Source organism: Pan paniscus, chromosome 4, assembly GCF_029289425.2.
Source record: "Pan paniscus chromosome 4, NHGRI_mPanPan1-v2.0_pri, whole genome shotgun sequence".
Lineage (NCBI taxonomy): Eukaryota > Metazoa > Chordata > Mammalia > Primates > Hominidae > Pan > Pan paniscus.
Window position 1 is genome coordinate 300140 of NC_073253.2, and position 15414 is coordinate 315553.

Here is a 15414-nt window from a genome sequence, read left to right on the forward strand (position 1 = left end):
TGGGCTCACGGATGGGGCTGGAAGTTCTAGGAAGCAGAGCAAGTAAGCAGGACAGGGAACAGTGAGAACACAGGTGTAGATGGAGAATCAAGGCGGGGCGCAGCCAGGGATTCCAGGGAGGAGTAGACAGAAACTCGAGGGAGGCCTCGATGGGGATCCCAGGGAGGTGTGGACAGGGATTCTAGGAAGGAGTACACAGAGACTCAAGGAGGCCTCGACGGAGATCCCAGGGAGACTGCCTGCTGCATAGGAGGGAGGCTCCTAGCTGTGTCCCTGACCTTCATCCACTCTGTAACCTGTGACAAAACGGAGCATTATCTGTAAATGAGCACATCTGTGCCGCAGTTTTGGGGATGGTGCCAGGGTAGGGGTGAGGGACAAGTTGAAGGGACAGGTTGAGGTGGGGTCCCTGTGAGGCCCTCCTGGACAGAGTGGACCTTATGAGACCCTCCCTAGCTGAATTCCCAGCAGGAAGCTGGTGCCCAGAGCACCCTGGACTAACGGGCGGGAGAGGGACTTTGTTTTGGGAGGCTCTTTGTAGATCAAGGCATTAAAATTGCACCTTTGGGGAAAGCATGTTCCAGAGCACCAGACACCCCGAGGCACCCTGAGTGGGGGGGGGTGGGGGTGATGGAATTTGGGGCCCTCGCTGAAGCCCTTCATTATCCAGGCCAGGCGCGGGGTGGCACGTAGTTCCCACAGCGGCCCCTGGACGGAGGAGAGTGCCTGGGCCGTCCACACCTGCAGAAATCTGGAGCTGGTCCGCCTAGACCAGGGGAAATCGGTGTCCCGTCCGGGTACACTGGCAGAACTCAGGGGTCAGATCCTCTGCCCTGGAGCATTCAGATTTGTGCTTCTACGTTATGGAAACCAGGGGCCCGTCCGGGTGCAGCGTGGCATCCACAAAATGGCAGGTCCCCGAGCTCCGGGCTCCGAGAGAACAAAAGCAGAAGCCACTGCCGCCCGCGCTCGGGGAGGAGCCGCCCAGGTGGGCGCGTCCGGGGCTAGGCGGGAGCTGCGCAGCCGGGTCCAGGGGAGACGCCCCGCCCAGGCCGGACCCTCGGAGCCTCCTAGGGGAGACCCCGGCCCCGCCCCTCTCTCGCCCGGATCGGGCGGGGCCCCGGGAACGCGCGCGGCGAAGGCGGCCTCGGCCCAGTGCACAGCGGGACCAGGCAGAGTTCGGGGAAAGCGTCGGAGTTCGGGAGACCAGGGGCCAGCATGGGTTTCAGCACAGCAGACGGCGGGGGCGGCCCAGGCGCCCGGGTAAGAGGGGGCACGAGGACTGCGGCGGGTAGGGGCGCAAGCTGGCGCCGGAGTAGGGGCGGGTTGGGGCGCCGGGGTAGGGGCGCGAGCGGGCGCCGGAGTAGGGGCGGGGTGGGGGCGCGGGGGTAGGGGCGGGGTGGGGGCGCCGGAATAGGGGCGGGATGGGGGCGCCAGGGTAGGGGCGGGGTGAAGGCGCGAGCATCAAGGCGGGCGGGCGCGGGGATTGGGGTGGGAGGGGGCGCGGGTACCCAGACGTGCTGGGGGTCCTGGCGTGGGTCCTGGGACCTGCCGGCGGCTGCTGCGGGAATGGGAGGGAACTTCTTCAGGCACCCTTTTCCTTGTAACCTCATGAATACTCGGGAGAAGAAATAACGCTTTCTGGACAGATTTGCCCTCTCGGTGCCTGAAGGGGAGCCAGGGGAGGGGAGTCTGAAATCTCATCGCCAAAACTGAGAGTTGCTAAGTTACTCTTTAGCTCAAGCCGGTGGGACAGAACAGTGATCTGTGGTGGCCCGGAACAAAGAGAATTTTTACTTAAAAATACCAAGATTGACTTTTGTGTTGGAGTGCTAGTTGATTTGAGTAAGAAACATTTGCTAGTAAAACAAGACAGTTATTTCAGCTTTGGTGAAAGAGTGATAAAGCTGTTTTCAGGTTTTTCATGTGAGTTGCAAAAAGTATATTGGGTTTGCTTTTCCCTGTTTCGTGTGAAACTAAAGAGTGGTTGAGGTGAGGTAATTACACTCTACTCCTGTTACCCAACAGCACTTTTGCCTAAAAAGTTTAGTTGGTACGTCTAGGTGTCTAATTAAGAATTGAAACATATAATTTAAAAATTAAGTTAAATGTCATTGAAACGGTGCATAATTGATACTTTTGGCTGAGCCTTAGGCAGCTGGGTGGGTCCTGAATCAAGATTCCTGGGAAGGTAGGTTTCTCAGCTTCCCGAAGAGATTTACTGTAAATCTTCATGTAATGTGGACAAAGGTGAGTTTTAGCTTTCAATTTCCCTGAGCCTGCCTCGAATTCACAAAATTCCAGGCTCTCTGGGTCAGAAGGGACTTCGGAGATCTTGAGGAGGCCGCCGTTTCCGAGATTCTGTGATATATTCAGCATTTACATTCCCTATGGGATCACAACCCACTGGGCAGCAGTGCTTGGTGACCCCCCCCCCCCCACCGAGAAGTGGGTTCATATTCCTGCTTCTGAGGAGATACCAGGTTTTTATTTCACTGTGCGGCATCCGGTGTGCAAATGCAGGTGTGGCCTGGGCTGGGAGCACACAGGCTTGACCCCGCAGGCAGCCGGTAGGCCAGGGTGTCAGGTCCCCTGTGTTAGCCGGAGCCTTCTCATCTTTTATCCTGGTAGAGGGGCGCTGCTGGCCTTTCTGGGGGGTGGGTCTAGTCTGAAATCGCCTTTGTGGGATCTGTGGCACTGGCTAGCTCTCAAGCTGGCCGGTGGTCTCAAAGGAACTCTTCGTTACATGTAAAGTAGCCCAGAAATGCTGGGCTGAGGAAGTAATTTGCCCCAAGGCTCCCTGAGACCTGTATTCACAGGTTGTATCATCCAGCCAAACACAGGAGGCCCCAGATCCCCAGATCTCAGAGATTTTTGTGGGAAATCATCTGAGTCTAGCTCAGACACCACTGCCTCCCTCCTTCCAAACAGAATGAGTTTGTCCTCTCTTTGCGTTTGAACAAAAGTCAGGCCATCTAGAGCCACCTAACTCTCACCTCAGACCTCCAAGGTGGGGCTACTCATTCTATAGATAGTGGAAATTGAGGCTTCAACACCTGCCCAGCATCTCACTGCCAAGAAGCAGCAAAGCTAGGTTTGAGCCAAACTCCTGGTTCTCCTTCTCCCCTCAAGGGCCCTGAAATTTTGGTGCCTCTCCTGGCTGATACAGCATCAGTGCTTCTGTGCTCTGGGGCAGCGGTTCTGTTCCCCACCTGGGTCGCCCCACACCTGGCAGGGCAGGTGCTCCCTGTGGACAGGCCAGTGCTGTTGGGTCCAGCCAAGACCTCAGGTGCCACGTGTGTGGTGAGGGGCTCCCTTCTTCCACCATGCTGTTGAAGACAGAGCCTCAGACTTTGTCTGACCCGAGACCCCAACGTGCTTCTGAGCAGGGGGAGAGTGAAGAGGGGTAGGCTGGGATGAGTGGGTGGCGGGGCTGGAGGGGGTTGAGAGGTGGCAGGTTCCATCCTGAAGGTGTTGGTCCTGGGCCTGGGAATCTGGACTCTGGTAAGCAGAAGGCACCCAACATTTCCCTTTACCTTATGGGGGGCTCTCGGGGAGGTGTCTGTGAAGTGGGTAACAGGCTCCAGACTCCGATCTTTTGTCCAAAGAACAGGCCTGGAATCTTGGAAACCAGCACATCCACCCTCCATGAGCTGTTGTCCTTCGGGCCAGTAGCTCAGCCTCTCTGAGCTTCAGTCTGTTCATTGTTTGCAGGAATCATCTGTGCCTCACCTACCTCTCCGAGTACCCTAGAGTCAAACTTGAAAAGAGATGTACACAAGCTTTTAACAAGGAAACACAGTTGCATTCTTCACTTATGTTACTGTTCTTTAACAGAATGTTCCTAAATTGAAAGCTGCCTATGTCGTTGTGATATCTGGGACACTTTTCTGGGCCGCAGTTCACACCTGGGCCCAGGTTCTCAAAGACAAAGCTTTTGAATTCTTTTTGATTGATCTTACAAAATTTCCCCTGACAGAAAATCACATTGTACAAAAGAGATACTTTGTGGTGAATTTGAATTTCTTTTACATGTTAAAACTGCTTACCTTTCTGAGGCTGACACAGCCTGGACGTGGGTTCTGCACTGGAGTTGCTACGTCAGCCAGGTAACAAGAATATGCCTCCCCTGGAGAAGCTGAGCCTGCCCACATCCACCCTGTGCCCCTCAACTCTGGTACGCCTCACCTAGAGAGGGCTTTCTGGGTCACCCTGCCTTCATCATCAGCCCAAAGCCTCTCCGGCCCTGGGGAGGGTCTGCATACGATGGTCAGAGCCGACTTCGCCATGCCCTGTCTCTTGCCAGATCTCGTTTACCCGGGCAGCAGTGCCAGTTGCTTCATTCCCCAGCTTCTGTAGTGCTCAGCAATCTGTCCTTCCTCTCTGGTAAAGCCCAGATTCCCTCCCTTCCCAGCTTTATTCTAAGACAAATTTGCCTTTGGTGGCTATGCAGATGGGCAGAGCCTGCCCTGTGGGACTCTCCTTCCGGGCTTGCCACCTGAACATCATTCCTGAGACTTTCAAGAATAAAAATGACCCTCCCCTCCAGTGTCTAGTGGAGGGAATGACCCACCTCTAGTGTCCAATGGAGGGGACTAGCAACCCTTCTAGTGTCTAGTGGAGGGGACCACCAACCCCTCTGGTGTCTGCTGGAGGGGGATGACCCACCTCTCTAGTGTCCATTGGAGGAGACCACCCACCTCTTCAGTGTCTGCTGGTGGTGATGACCCCACTCCTCAAGGTATAGTGCAGGAGGTATAGTTTGGTGGAAACTTTTGCCTGAAGTTCTCACTTGCCTTCAGGTAGTGACATATTTCCCTGCATTCACTGGGACATCGGGGGATTGGAATGAGTTTCTGAAAGCTCTTGATCCCTAACTTTTGGTATAATAGACTGAGACAAAGGACATTTGGTGTGGGTGGTGGCGTTACAGTGGTTTGGGATTCACGCTGTGCACACACTGGCCCAGGTCAACTTTTGGTTTTCGCAGTGAGAGGGAGGGGAAGGCCCTGGTCCTCACCTTAATCACCTTTAGTCTTGAGTGATAATAGCTTTGCAGTGTACTTTGCAGTGTGTGGAGCACAGGAACTGCTCAGTAAATGTTAGTTATCATTCTATGATTCTGAAATGAGAGAGATGGAGATTTTTCTAGAAGTAAGGAAAAAAGAATGAGTTCCAATTTTTTGTCAAATTTCTTAGGGAAAAATATTCAATGAAATTATTTTCAAGTTGTTTATACTCAAAGATATCACCAAGAAATAGGAATTACAACTATAATATGTAGGATTTTAGCAAAACAATCATGTAATATTTTAAAGAAGTGTTTTGTAGAAGTGCCCAAATTATTAGGCAGTGAACCCTTCTGAGTTCAAGGGTTCCTGAGTTTTCTTTATGGATTGTTGAGAAAGATTAAAGAAGACCTCACTGGAACAAGCATTTAGTCAGCCTGTAGGACCACATTGGGCATAGGAGTGAATATTCATGTGTCTGGAGGCTGGAACATTCCATGGCAGCAACCCAGAGAATCACAGTGACCACTCATACCTCCAAGACAAAGATACCTTCTCCCCAAAAGACAGTATTTAAAAAGAAAAGCATAGGGAAGGGGGTTGTTTGGGAAAGATTACAGCTAGGGTGGGAGTAATAAATACAAGGAGAGCAACAGTTCCAACAAATGAGAAAAAAAAATTAGCACAATTTCCACAAGGTACTAGGACTAACTTTCTGAAAAGAATTTAGCAAAGTGAAATTTACATAACGTAAAATCAACCATTTTAAAGTAAACAGTTCAGTGGCGGTCAGTACATTCACAATGTTAGGCAACCACCACCTCTTTCTAGCTCCAGACCATTTTCCTTATTCCAAAGTCAAACCCCTTACCTGTCATTCAGGCTCCAGATGATTTTCCTCATTCCAAAGTCAAAACCCCTTACCTGTCATTCAGGCTCCAGATCGTTTTCCTCATTCCGAAGTCAAAACCCCTTACCTGTCATTCAGGCTCCAGATCGTTTTCCTCATTCCAAAGTAAAAACCCCTTACCTATCAAGCTGTTTGTCCACATTCCGTCCTCCCCAGCCCCAGGCAACTCATCTGCTTTCTTTCTCTATGGATTTATCTATTCCGGACATTTCATATCAACGGAATCGCACAATATGTAGGGTTGTGTGTCTGATTTCTTTCACTTAGCACGACGTTTGTGAACCTCATCTGTTGCAGCATGTGTCAGTATTTCATATCTTTTCATGGCTGTATAACTCTCCACTGTGTGGATAGACCACAGCTTGTCCATTCATCTGTTGTTGGACATTTGGACTTTTTCTTTTGGCTTTTGTGGATAGTGCTGCTGTGAACATGTGTTTACAAGTTTTGTGTGTGTATGTATATTTGCATTTCTCTTGCAGATATACCTCAGAATGGAATTTCAAGATTCTGTCACAGTTCTGTGTAACTTTTTGACAAACCACCAGACTCGCTCCATAGCAGCTGCACCGTTTCCATTCCCACCAGCAAGTGCACAGGTGCAATTTCCCCACATCCGCACCAACACTTGTTCTTTTATATTTTTTACATTATTATTATGGCCATCCTGGTAGGTCTGAACCATTATCTCAGTGTAGTTTTAATTTTCATTATATCTATATATCTTTTGATCCATTATCTATTATTATTCAGTTTATCTATATTTTCTTTTGTTGCTCATGCTTTCAGTGACATATTTAAGAATCCATTGCCACATGCAAAGGCATGAAGGTTCACCCCAATGTTTTCTTCTAAGAATTTTATGGTTTTAGGTCTTGTGTTTAGGTTGCTGATCCATTTTTAGTTAACTTTTGTATGTGGTGTGGGGTAGGGGTCTAACTTCATTCTTCTGTATGTGGTTATTCAGTTGTGTCAGCATTCATTCGTTGAATGAATTATTTTTTCCCCATTTTCAGCCAGGGTCTTTGAACCCTGGGTTTGTTTCCAGACCTCAATTCTGTACCCTCAATGTCAATTCTTCTTTTGTCAGTTCCACATTGTTTACTGTAGCTTTTTTTTTTTTTTTTTTTTTTTTGAGATGGAGTCTCACTCTGTCGCCAGGCTGGAGTGCAGTGGCACGATCTTGGCTCACTGCAAATTCTGCCTCCCAGGTTCAAGCGATTCTCCTGGCTCAGCCTCCCAAGTAGCTGGGACTACAGGCATGTGCCACCATGCCTGGCTAATGTGTGTGTGTGTGTGTGTGTGTGTGTGTGTGTGTGTGTGTTAGTTTTAGTAGAGAAGGGGTTTCACCGTGTTAGCCAGGATGGTCTTGATCTCCTGACCCTCATGATCCACCCGCCTCAGCCTCCCAAAGTGCTGGGATTACAGGCGTGAGCCACCCCGCCCGGCCGATTACTGTAGCTTTGTAATAAGTTTTGAAATCAGGAAGTCTGAGTATTCCAAATTGAATTTTCCTTTTTTTTTTTTTTTTTTCAAAAAAAATTTTTTGGGGACTGGGTGTGGTGTCTCATGCTTGTAATCCCAGCACTTTGGGAGGCTGAGGCGGGTGGATCATGAGGTCAGGAGTTTGAGACCAGCCTGGCCAACAGAGTGAAACCCCGTCTCTACTAAAAATACAAAAAATTAGCTGGGTGTGGTGCTGTGCACCTGTAATCCCAGCTACTCGGGAGGCTGAGGCAGAATTGCATGAATCTGGGAGGCGGAGGTTGCAGTGAGCCGAGATCGCGCCATTGCACTCTAGCCCAGGTGACAGTGCGAGAGTCTGTCTCAAAAAAAAAAAAGTGTGTATATATATATATATATATGTATATATATATATATATGTATATATATATATATATTTATTTATTTTGCGATTTTGGGGCCCTTGCAATTCTATGCGAATTTGAGGATCATCTTTTTCATTTCTGCAAGAAAGACCGTTGCAGTTTTGATAGGGATTGCACTGAATTTATAGATCATTTTAGGTAGTGTGGACGTCTTACATGTTAAGCCTCCCAATTCATGAACACACAATGTCTTCCATTTACTTGTGTTTTCTTTAATTTCTTAAATTAAAGAAATTTAATTTAAGAATGCAATGCTTTGTAGTTTTCAGCAAGCAAGTCTTTTACCTTTACGTTTAAATTTATTCCTAGGTATTTAATTCTTTTAGATGCTATTGTGAATGGAATCATTTTCTTAATTTCCTTTTCGAAGTATTCATTGCTGGTGTATAGAAACATAACTAATTTTTGTGTGTTGTTCTTGTACCCTGCAACTTGGCAGAATTTATTTATTAGCCATCTAGCTTTTTGTGGATGTTTTATATTGAGGATTGTGTCATCTGAACACAGAAATGGTTTTCCTTCTTCCTTTCCAATTTGGATGCCTTTTATTTCTTTTTCTTGTTTGATTACTCAGACTAAAACTTTCAGGACAATGTTGAATAGAGGTGTAGAAAGCAGGCATCCCTATTTTGTTCTTGATCTTGGGGAAAACTTTGAGTTTTTCACCATTGAGTATATTAGCTGTGTGTTTTTCATAAATACCTTTTATCATATGGAGGAAGTTTCTTTCTATTCTTGGTTTTCTGGGTATGTTATCTTGAAAGGGTGTTGGAGTTTGTCAGATGCCTGTTCTGTGTCACTTGAGATGATCATGTGAGCTTTTTCCTTTGTTCTGTTAATGTGGTGTATTACACTGATTGGTTTTCTTACGTTGAAGAACGCTTGCATTCCAGGAATAATTACCACTTGGTCACAGTGAATAATCCTTTTAATATGCTATTAGATTTGGTTTACTAGTGTTTTGTGGAAGATTTAGAACTAATTTTTTGACTCTGCTCTTAAATCTCATTACGTTATATGAAAATATGTCTTAAAAATGTAAATTTTGAAATAAGAAATGACCTCTTTGAGAAACAAGTTTGTGCCAAAGGCCAAAATATAAAATTACTAGAAAGTCTGCAGAAGTTAGTAAAACTAACGCATAAGACTTCAAAATGTAGGTAACTGGAAAAAAGTCTGTAGGGGAAAGACTGTTGTGAGGTTAATCCATATAAAGCCCTGGAAAAAGTCTGTAGGGGAGACACTGTTGTGAGGTAAATCCATATAAAGCCCTGGAAAAAGCCTGTAGGGGAGAGACTGTTGTGAGGTTAATCCATATAAAGCTCTGGAAAAAGTCTGTAGGGGAGAGACTGTTGTGAGGTAAATCCATATAAAACCCTGGAAAAAGTCTGTAGGGAAAGACTGTTGTGAGGTAAATCCATACAAAGCCCTGGAAAAAGTCTATAGGGGAGAGACTGTTGTGAGGTAAATCCATATAAAACCCTGGAAAAAGTCTGTAGGGGAGAGACTGTTGTGAGGTAAATCCATATAAAACCCTGGAAAAAGTCTGTAGGGAAAGACTGTTGTGAGGTAAATCCATATAAAACCCTGGAAAAAGTCTGTAGGGGAGAGACTGTTGTGAGGTTAATCCATATAAAACCCTGGAAAAAGTCTATAGGGGAGAGACTGTTGTGAGGTAAATCCATATAAAGCTCTGGAAAAAGTCTGTAGGGGAGAGACTGTTGTGAGGTAAATCCATATAAAACCCTGGAAAAAGTCTGTAGGGAAAGACTGTTGTGAGGTAAATCCATATAAAACCCTGGAAAAAGTCTGTAGGGAAAGACTGTTGTGAGGTTAATCCATATAAAACCCTGGAAAAAGTCTATAGGGGAGAGACTGTTGTGAAGTAAATCCATATAAAACCCTGGAAAAAGTCTGTAGGGGAGAGACTGTTGTGAGGTTAATCCATATAAAGCCCTGGAAAAAGTCTGTAGGGGAGACACTGTTGTGAGGTAAATCCATATAAAGCCCTGGAAAAAGCCTGTAGGGGAGAGACTGTTGTGAGGTTAATCCATATAAAGCTCTGGAAAAAGTCTGTAGGGGAGAGACTGTTGTGAGGTAAATCCATATAAAACCCTGGAAAAAGTCTGTAGGGAAAGACTGTTGTGAGGTAAATCCATATAAAACCCTGGAAAAAGTCTGTAGGGGAGAGACTGTTGTGAGGTAAATCCATATAAAACCCTGGAAAAAGTCTGTAGGGAAAGACTGTTGTGAGGTAAATCCATATAAAACCCTGGAAAAAGTCTGTAGGGGAGAGACTGTTGTGAGGTAAATCCATATAAAACCCTGGAAAAAGTCTATAGGGGAGAGACTGTTGTGAGGTAAATCCATATAAAACCCTGGAAAAAGTCTATAGGGGAGAGACTGTTGTGAGGTAAATCCATATAAAGCTCTGGAGAAAGTCTGTAGGGGAGAGACTGTTGTGAGGTAAATCCATATAAAGCTCTGGAGAAAGTCTGTAGGGGAGAGACTGTTGTGAGGTAAATCCATATAAAGCTCTGGAAAAAGTCTATAGGGGAGAGACTGTTGTGAGGTAAATCCATATAAAGCTCTGGAGAAAGTCTGTAGGGGAGAGACTGTTGTGAGGTTAATCCATATAAAGCTCTGGAAAAAGTCTATAGGGGAGAGACTGTTGTGAGGTAAATCCATATAAAACCCTGGAAAAAGTCTATAGGGGAGAGACTGTTGTGAGGTAAATCCATATAAAGCCCTGGAAAAAGTCTATAGGGGAGAGACTGTTGTGAGGTAAATCCATATAAAGCTCTGGAAAAAGTCTATAGGGGAGAGACTGTTGTGAGGTAAATCCATATAAAACCCTGGAAAAAGTCTATAGGGGAGAGACTGTTGTGAGGTAAATCCATATAAAGCCCTGGAAAAAGTCTGTAGGGGGAGAGACTGTTGTGAGGTAAATCCATATAAAACCCTGGAAAAAGTCTATAGGGGAGAGACTGTTGTGAGGTAAATCCATATAAAGCCCTGGAAAAAGTCTGTAGGGGGAGAGACTGTTGTGAGGTAAATCCATATAAAGCTCTGGAAAAAGTCTATAGGGGAGAGACTGTTGTGAGGTAAATCCATATAAAGCCCTGGAAAAAGTCTATAGGGGAGAGACTGTTGTGAGGTAAATCCATATAAAGCCCTGGAAAAAGTCTGTAGGGGAGAGACTGTTGTGAGGTTAATCCATATAAAACCCTGGAAAAAGTCTATAGGGGAGAGACTGTTGTGAGGTAAATCCATATAAAGCCCTGGAAAAAGTCTGTAGGGGAGAGACTGTTGTGAGGTAAATCCATATAAAACCCTGGAAAAAGTCTATAGGGGAGAGACTGTTGTGAGGTAAATCCATATAAAGCCCTGGAAAAAGTCTGTAGGGGAGAGACTGTTGTGAGGTAAATCCATACAAAGCTCTGGAAAAAGTCTATAGGGGAGAGACTGTTGTGAGGTAAATCCATATAAAGCCCTGGAAAAAGTCTATAGGGGAGAGACTGTTGTGAGGTAAATCCATATAAAACCCTGGAAAAAGTCTATAGGGGAGAGACTGTTGTGAGGTAAATCCATATAAAGCCCTGGAAAAAGTCTATAGGGGAGAGACTGTTGTGAGGTTAATCCATATAAAACCCTGGAAAAAGTCTATAGGGGAGAGACTGTTGTGAGGTAAATCCATATAAAGCCCTGGAAAAAGTCTGTAGGGGAGAGACTGTTGTGAGGTTAATCCATATAAAGCTCTGGAGAAAGTCTGTAGGGAAAGACTGTTGTGAGGTAAATCCATATAAAGCTCTGGAGAAAGTCTGTAGGGGAGAGACTGTTGTGAGGTAAATCCATATAAAACCCTGGAAAAAGTCTGTAGGGGAGAGACTGTTGTGAGGTAAATCCATATAAAGCCCTGGAAAAAGTCTGTAGGGGAGAGACTGTTGTGAGGTAAATCCATATAAAGCCCTGGAAAAAGTCTATAGGGGAGAGACTGTTGTGAGGTTAATCCATATAAAGCCCTGGAAAAAGTCTGTAGGGGAGGGACTGTTGTGAGGTAAATCCATATAAAACCCTGGAAAAAGTCTGTAGGGGAGAGACTGTTGTGAGGTAAATCCATATAAAGCCCTGGAAAAAGTCTATAGGGGAGAGACTGTTGTGAGGTTAATCCATATAAAGCCCTGGAAAAAGTCTGTAGGGGAGGGACTGTTGTGAGGTAAATCCATATAAAACCCTGGAAAAAGTCTGTAGGGGAGGGACTGTTGTGAGGTAAATCCATATAAAGCCCTGGAAAAAGTCTATAGGGGAGAGACTGTTGTGAGGTTAATCCATATAAAACCCTGGAAAAAGTCTATAGGGGAGAGACTGTTGTGAGGTAAATCCATATAAAGCTCTGGAAAAAGTCTGTAGGGGAGAGACTGTTGTGAGGTAAATCCATATAAAGCCCTGGAAAAAGTCTATAGGGGAGAGACTGTTGTGAGGTAAATCCATATAAAGCTCTGGAGAAAGTCTGTAGGGAGAGACTGTTGTGAGGTTAATCCATATAAAGCTCTGGAAAAAGTCTATAGGGGAGAGACTGTTGTGAGGTAAATCCATATAAAACCCTGGAAAAAGTCTATAGGGAGAGACTGTTGTGAGGTAAATCCATATAAAACCCTGGAAAAAGTCTATAGGGAGAGACTGTTGTGAGGTAAATCCATATAAAGCTCTGGAGAAAGTCTGTAGGGAGAGACTGTTGTGAGGTTAATCCATATAAAACCCTGGAAAAAGTCTATAGGGAGAGACTGTTGTGAGGTAAATCCATATAAAGCTCTGGAGAAAGTCTGTAGGGAGAGACTGTTGTGAGGTTAATCCATATAAAACCCTGGAAAAAGTCTATAGGGAGAGACTGTTGTGAGGTAAATCCATATAAAACCCTGGAAAAAGTCTATAGGGAGAGACTGTTGTGAGGTAAATCCATATAAAACCCTGGAAAAAGTCTATAGGGAGAGACTGTTGTGAGGTAAATCCGTATAAAGCCCTGGAAAAAGTCTATAGGGAGAGACTGTTGTGAGGTTAATCCATATAAAACCCTGGAAAAAGTCTATAGGGAGAGACTGTTGTGAGGTAAATCCATATAAAGCTCTGGAGAAAGTCTGTAGGGAGAGACTGTTGTGAGGTTAATCCATATAAAACCCTGGAAAAAGTCTATAGGGAGAGACTGTTGTGAGGTAAATCCATATAAAACCCTGGAAAAAGTCTATAGGGAGAGACTGTTGTGAGGTAAATCCATATAAAGCTCTGGAGAAAGTCTGTAGGGAGAGACTGTTGTGAGGTTAATCCATATAAAACCCTCTAGTAGTGCCTGACATATACTAGAACTCACATCAGTTTCTGTCATTTTATTATTGTTATGAGTATAATTAAGCTTTTTTGTTTAGGATTTGACTATATTTTGTAAATGGAAATACCACTACCAAAACCAGAATGCTATAAATAGAATGATGTCTTTTGTTTCCAAAGTTAACCTACTAGAGCAATGTAAATAAAAATAATAATAAAAGCAAGATATTTTGGTGGGAAAGTTATCTCAGGGTAAACACTGCAACCGCCAGTGCTGTGGGTGAGTATACTTAGGGCAAATGGGTTAAAAGTGTGTGGCACCTGCCCCGTCTCTGCCCGTGCTTCCGCCTGTAAGACACGGGTTCCCCTTTGCCTTCTTCCATGAGTCAAAGCTCCCTGAAGCCTCCCCAGAGGCAGAGGCTGCCATGCTTCCTGTACGGCCTGCAGAACGCTGAGCCAATTAAGCATCTTTTCTTTATAAATTATCTAGTCTCGAGTATCTCTTTGTAGCAGTGTGAGAACAGACTAATACAGACAGCACCAACACTAACACTAGCACTAACACTCCACCAATGGCTTGGGCCCCCTTGGAACTCCTAGGGTGCTCACGGATTTGGGGCCCTGCCTGGGCGACATCTGTGTGACACATGGCTTTTTTCTGCTGAGTCTGATGCTGGCTGTGTCTGACCCTCGAGTCTTGGAGCAGGTGGTTATGGTAAGCAAATCTGGTAGAGGCTTCTGGCTAGCACATCTGGCTGAGGCTCCGGGTGAGGCATCAGGAAGTTTGCACCCCTCCATTGCAGAGTTACCGCTCTGTTCCCTCCCTGGGCCCGATCCTTCCCTGGCACAGGACAGGAGCCTTGCCCTGGGATGGCTGCAGTGTTGTCTGTCTTCAACCTTGTGAACTTGCAGCCAGTGCATGGGGTGGGGACAGACAACACTTGCTGTGTGTGAAGTCAGATGTTCCCACCCAGGTCCCATCGCTCCCACCAGGTGCATCCTGTGAAGTTCAGTGCTGTTGTGAGTGGGTTTTCCCGGGTGCTTTATTCTCATTTTTCCTTTCCCATCTTTGTTCCTGGGCTGACACAGTTTTCAGGGCTCATTTTATTTTTTCTGCTTGGATTCAAACACTGAGAAATTGAGGAGGGGGTATAGCGACCCCCACTCTGGGAGAAGAGGAGATTCAACCCAGCAATGATCAGAGAATGCACCGCACGCAGCGGTTTCCCCAGTTTTCCCTGCATTTGTCTTTACACAGCTGTGTACATTGCCCCACCCTCAACTCTGGATATACTGCCATTTTCTGGATATACTGCCACTTTGCAGAATTCCTGCCAGATCCTTTTCTATTCCTTCTTAAAAATTGATGTGTAATAGTTGTACATATTTTGGGGTACATGTGATATTTTGATACATGTATACAAAGTGCTGTGATCAGATCAGGGTAGTTGGGATATTCATCACCTCAAACATTTTTCTTTTGTGTTGGGAACATAATGATTCTCTTCTAGCTATATACAGTAATCTATACAACAAATTATTAACTGTAATTTGCCTACTGTGTTGTAGACTACTAGAACTTATTCCTTCTATCTGACTGTATTTTTGTACCTCTTAACTAACTTCTTTCCTGTCTTCCTTTCCTTTCCCAGCCTCTGGTAACCACTAGTCTACTCTCTACCTTCATGAGATCCACTTTTTAGCTCCCACGTATGAGTGAAAACTTAGAAGTTTGTGTTTCTGTGCCTGGCTTATTTCACCAAACCACAGCCTAGTCCCAGCACCGATTCCTAAACAACCTCAGCCCAATCCCAGCACTGATTCCTAAACAACCTCAGCCCAGTCCCAGCACTGATTCACTCATAGATGTGCATGTGCCAGTAACTTAATTGCCAGAAAAAACTCAACACTCTTAAGACGACAAAATCCAGCTCTTAACATGTAGTGTCCACCGTATCCAGCATATAATAAACATTTCTAAAATACGGATCCTTCAAGGAAGAAAATTATTATAAAGGGGTATAAATGTTCCAATATTAATTAAGTTGACAACCAGTAACCCAATTTAAAGTGGTATTAAAATAATTTTCTTCATCGCAATAGATAATAAAGCTGATTTTTTTTACACAATTTTGAAAAGAGGAAGAGGGCTGTATTAGTCACCGTACAGTATACAAGGTAATTTTGATAATCATTTTTCTGGTGAACAAGGCCCCATGGTGGCCTTGCCTGGCCTCAGGCAGAGTCTCTGATAAGTTGTTTGACATCCTTTGAGCTGCATTTC

The 15414-nt window shown here is 45.3% G+C and overlaps 1 protein-coding gene across 3 annotated transcripts in view; it reads left to right on the forward strand.

The window, feature by feature from the left end:
- The first annotated feature begins 1052 nt into the window (after positions 1 to 1052).
- PLEKHG4B (pleckstrin homology and RhoGEF domain containing G4B) overlaps positions 1053 to 15414 on the forward strand; it is a 103419-nt gene continuing 89057 nt past the window's right edge. The window contains exon 1 of one of the 3 annotated variants that reach the window (XM_063604077.1): positions 1053 to 1263. In XM_063604077.1, the coding sequence (XP_063460147.1) occupies positions 1219 to 1263 (45 nt within the window). In that variant the 5' untranslated portion in view covers positions 1053 to 1218. The remainder of the gene's footprint in view (positions 1264 to 15414) is intronic. The other 2 variants (XR_010112090.1, XR_010112091.1) reach the window with 2 other exon arrangements.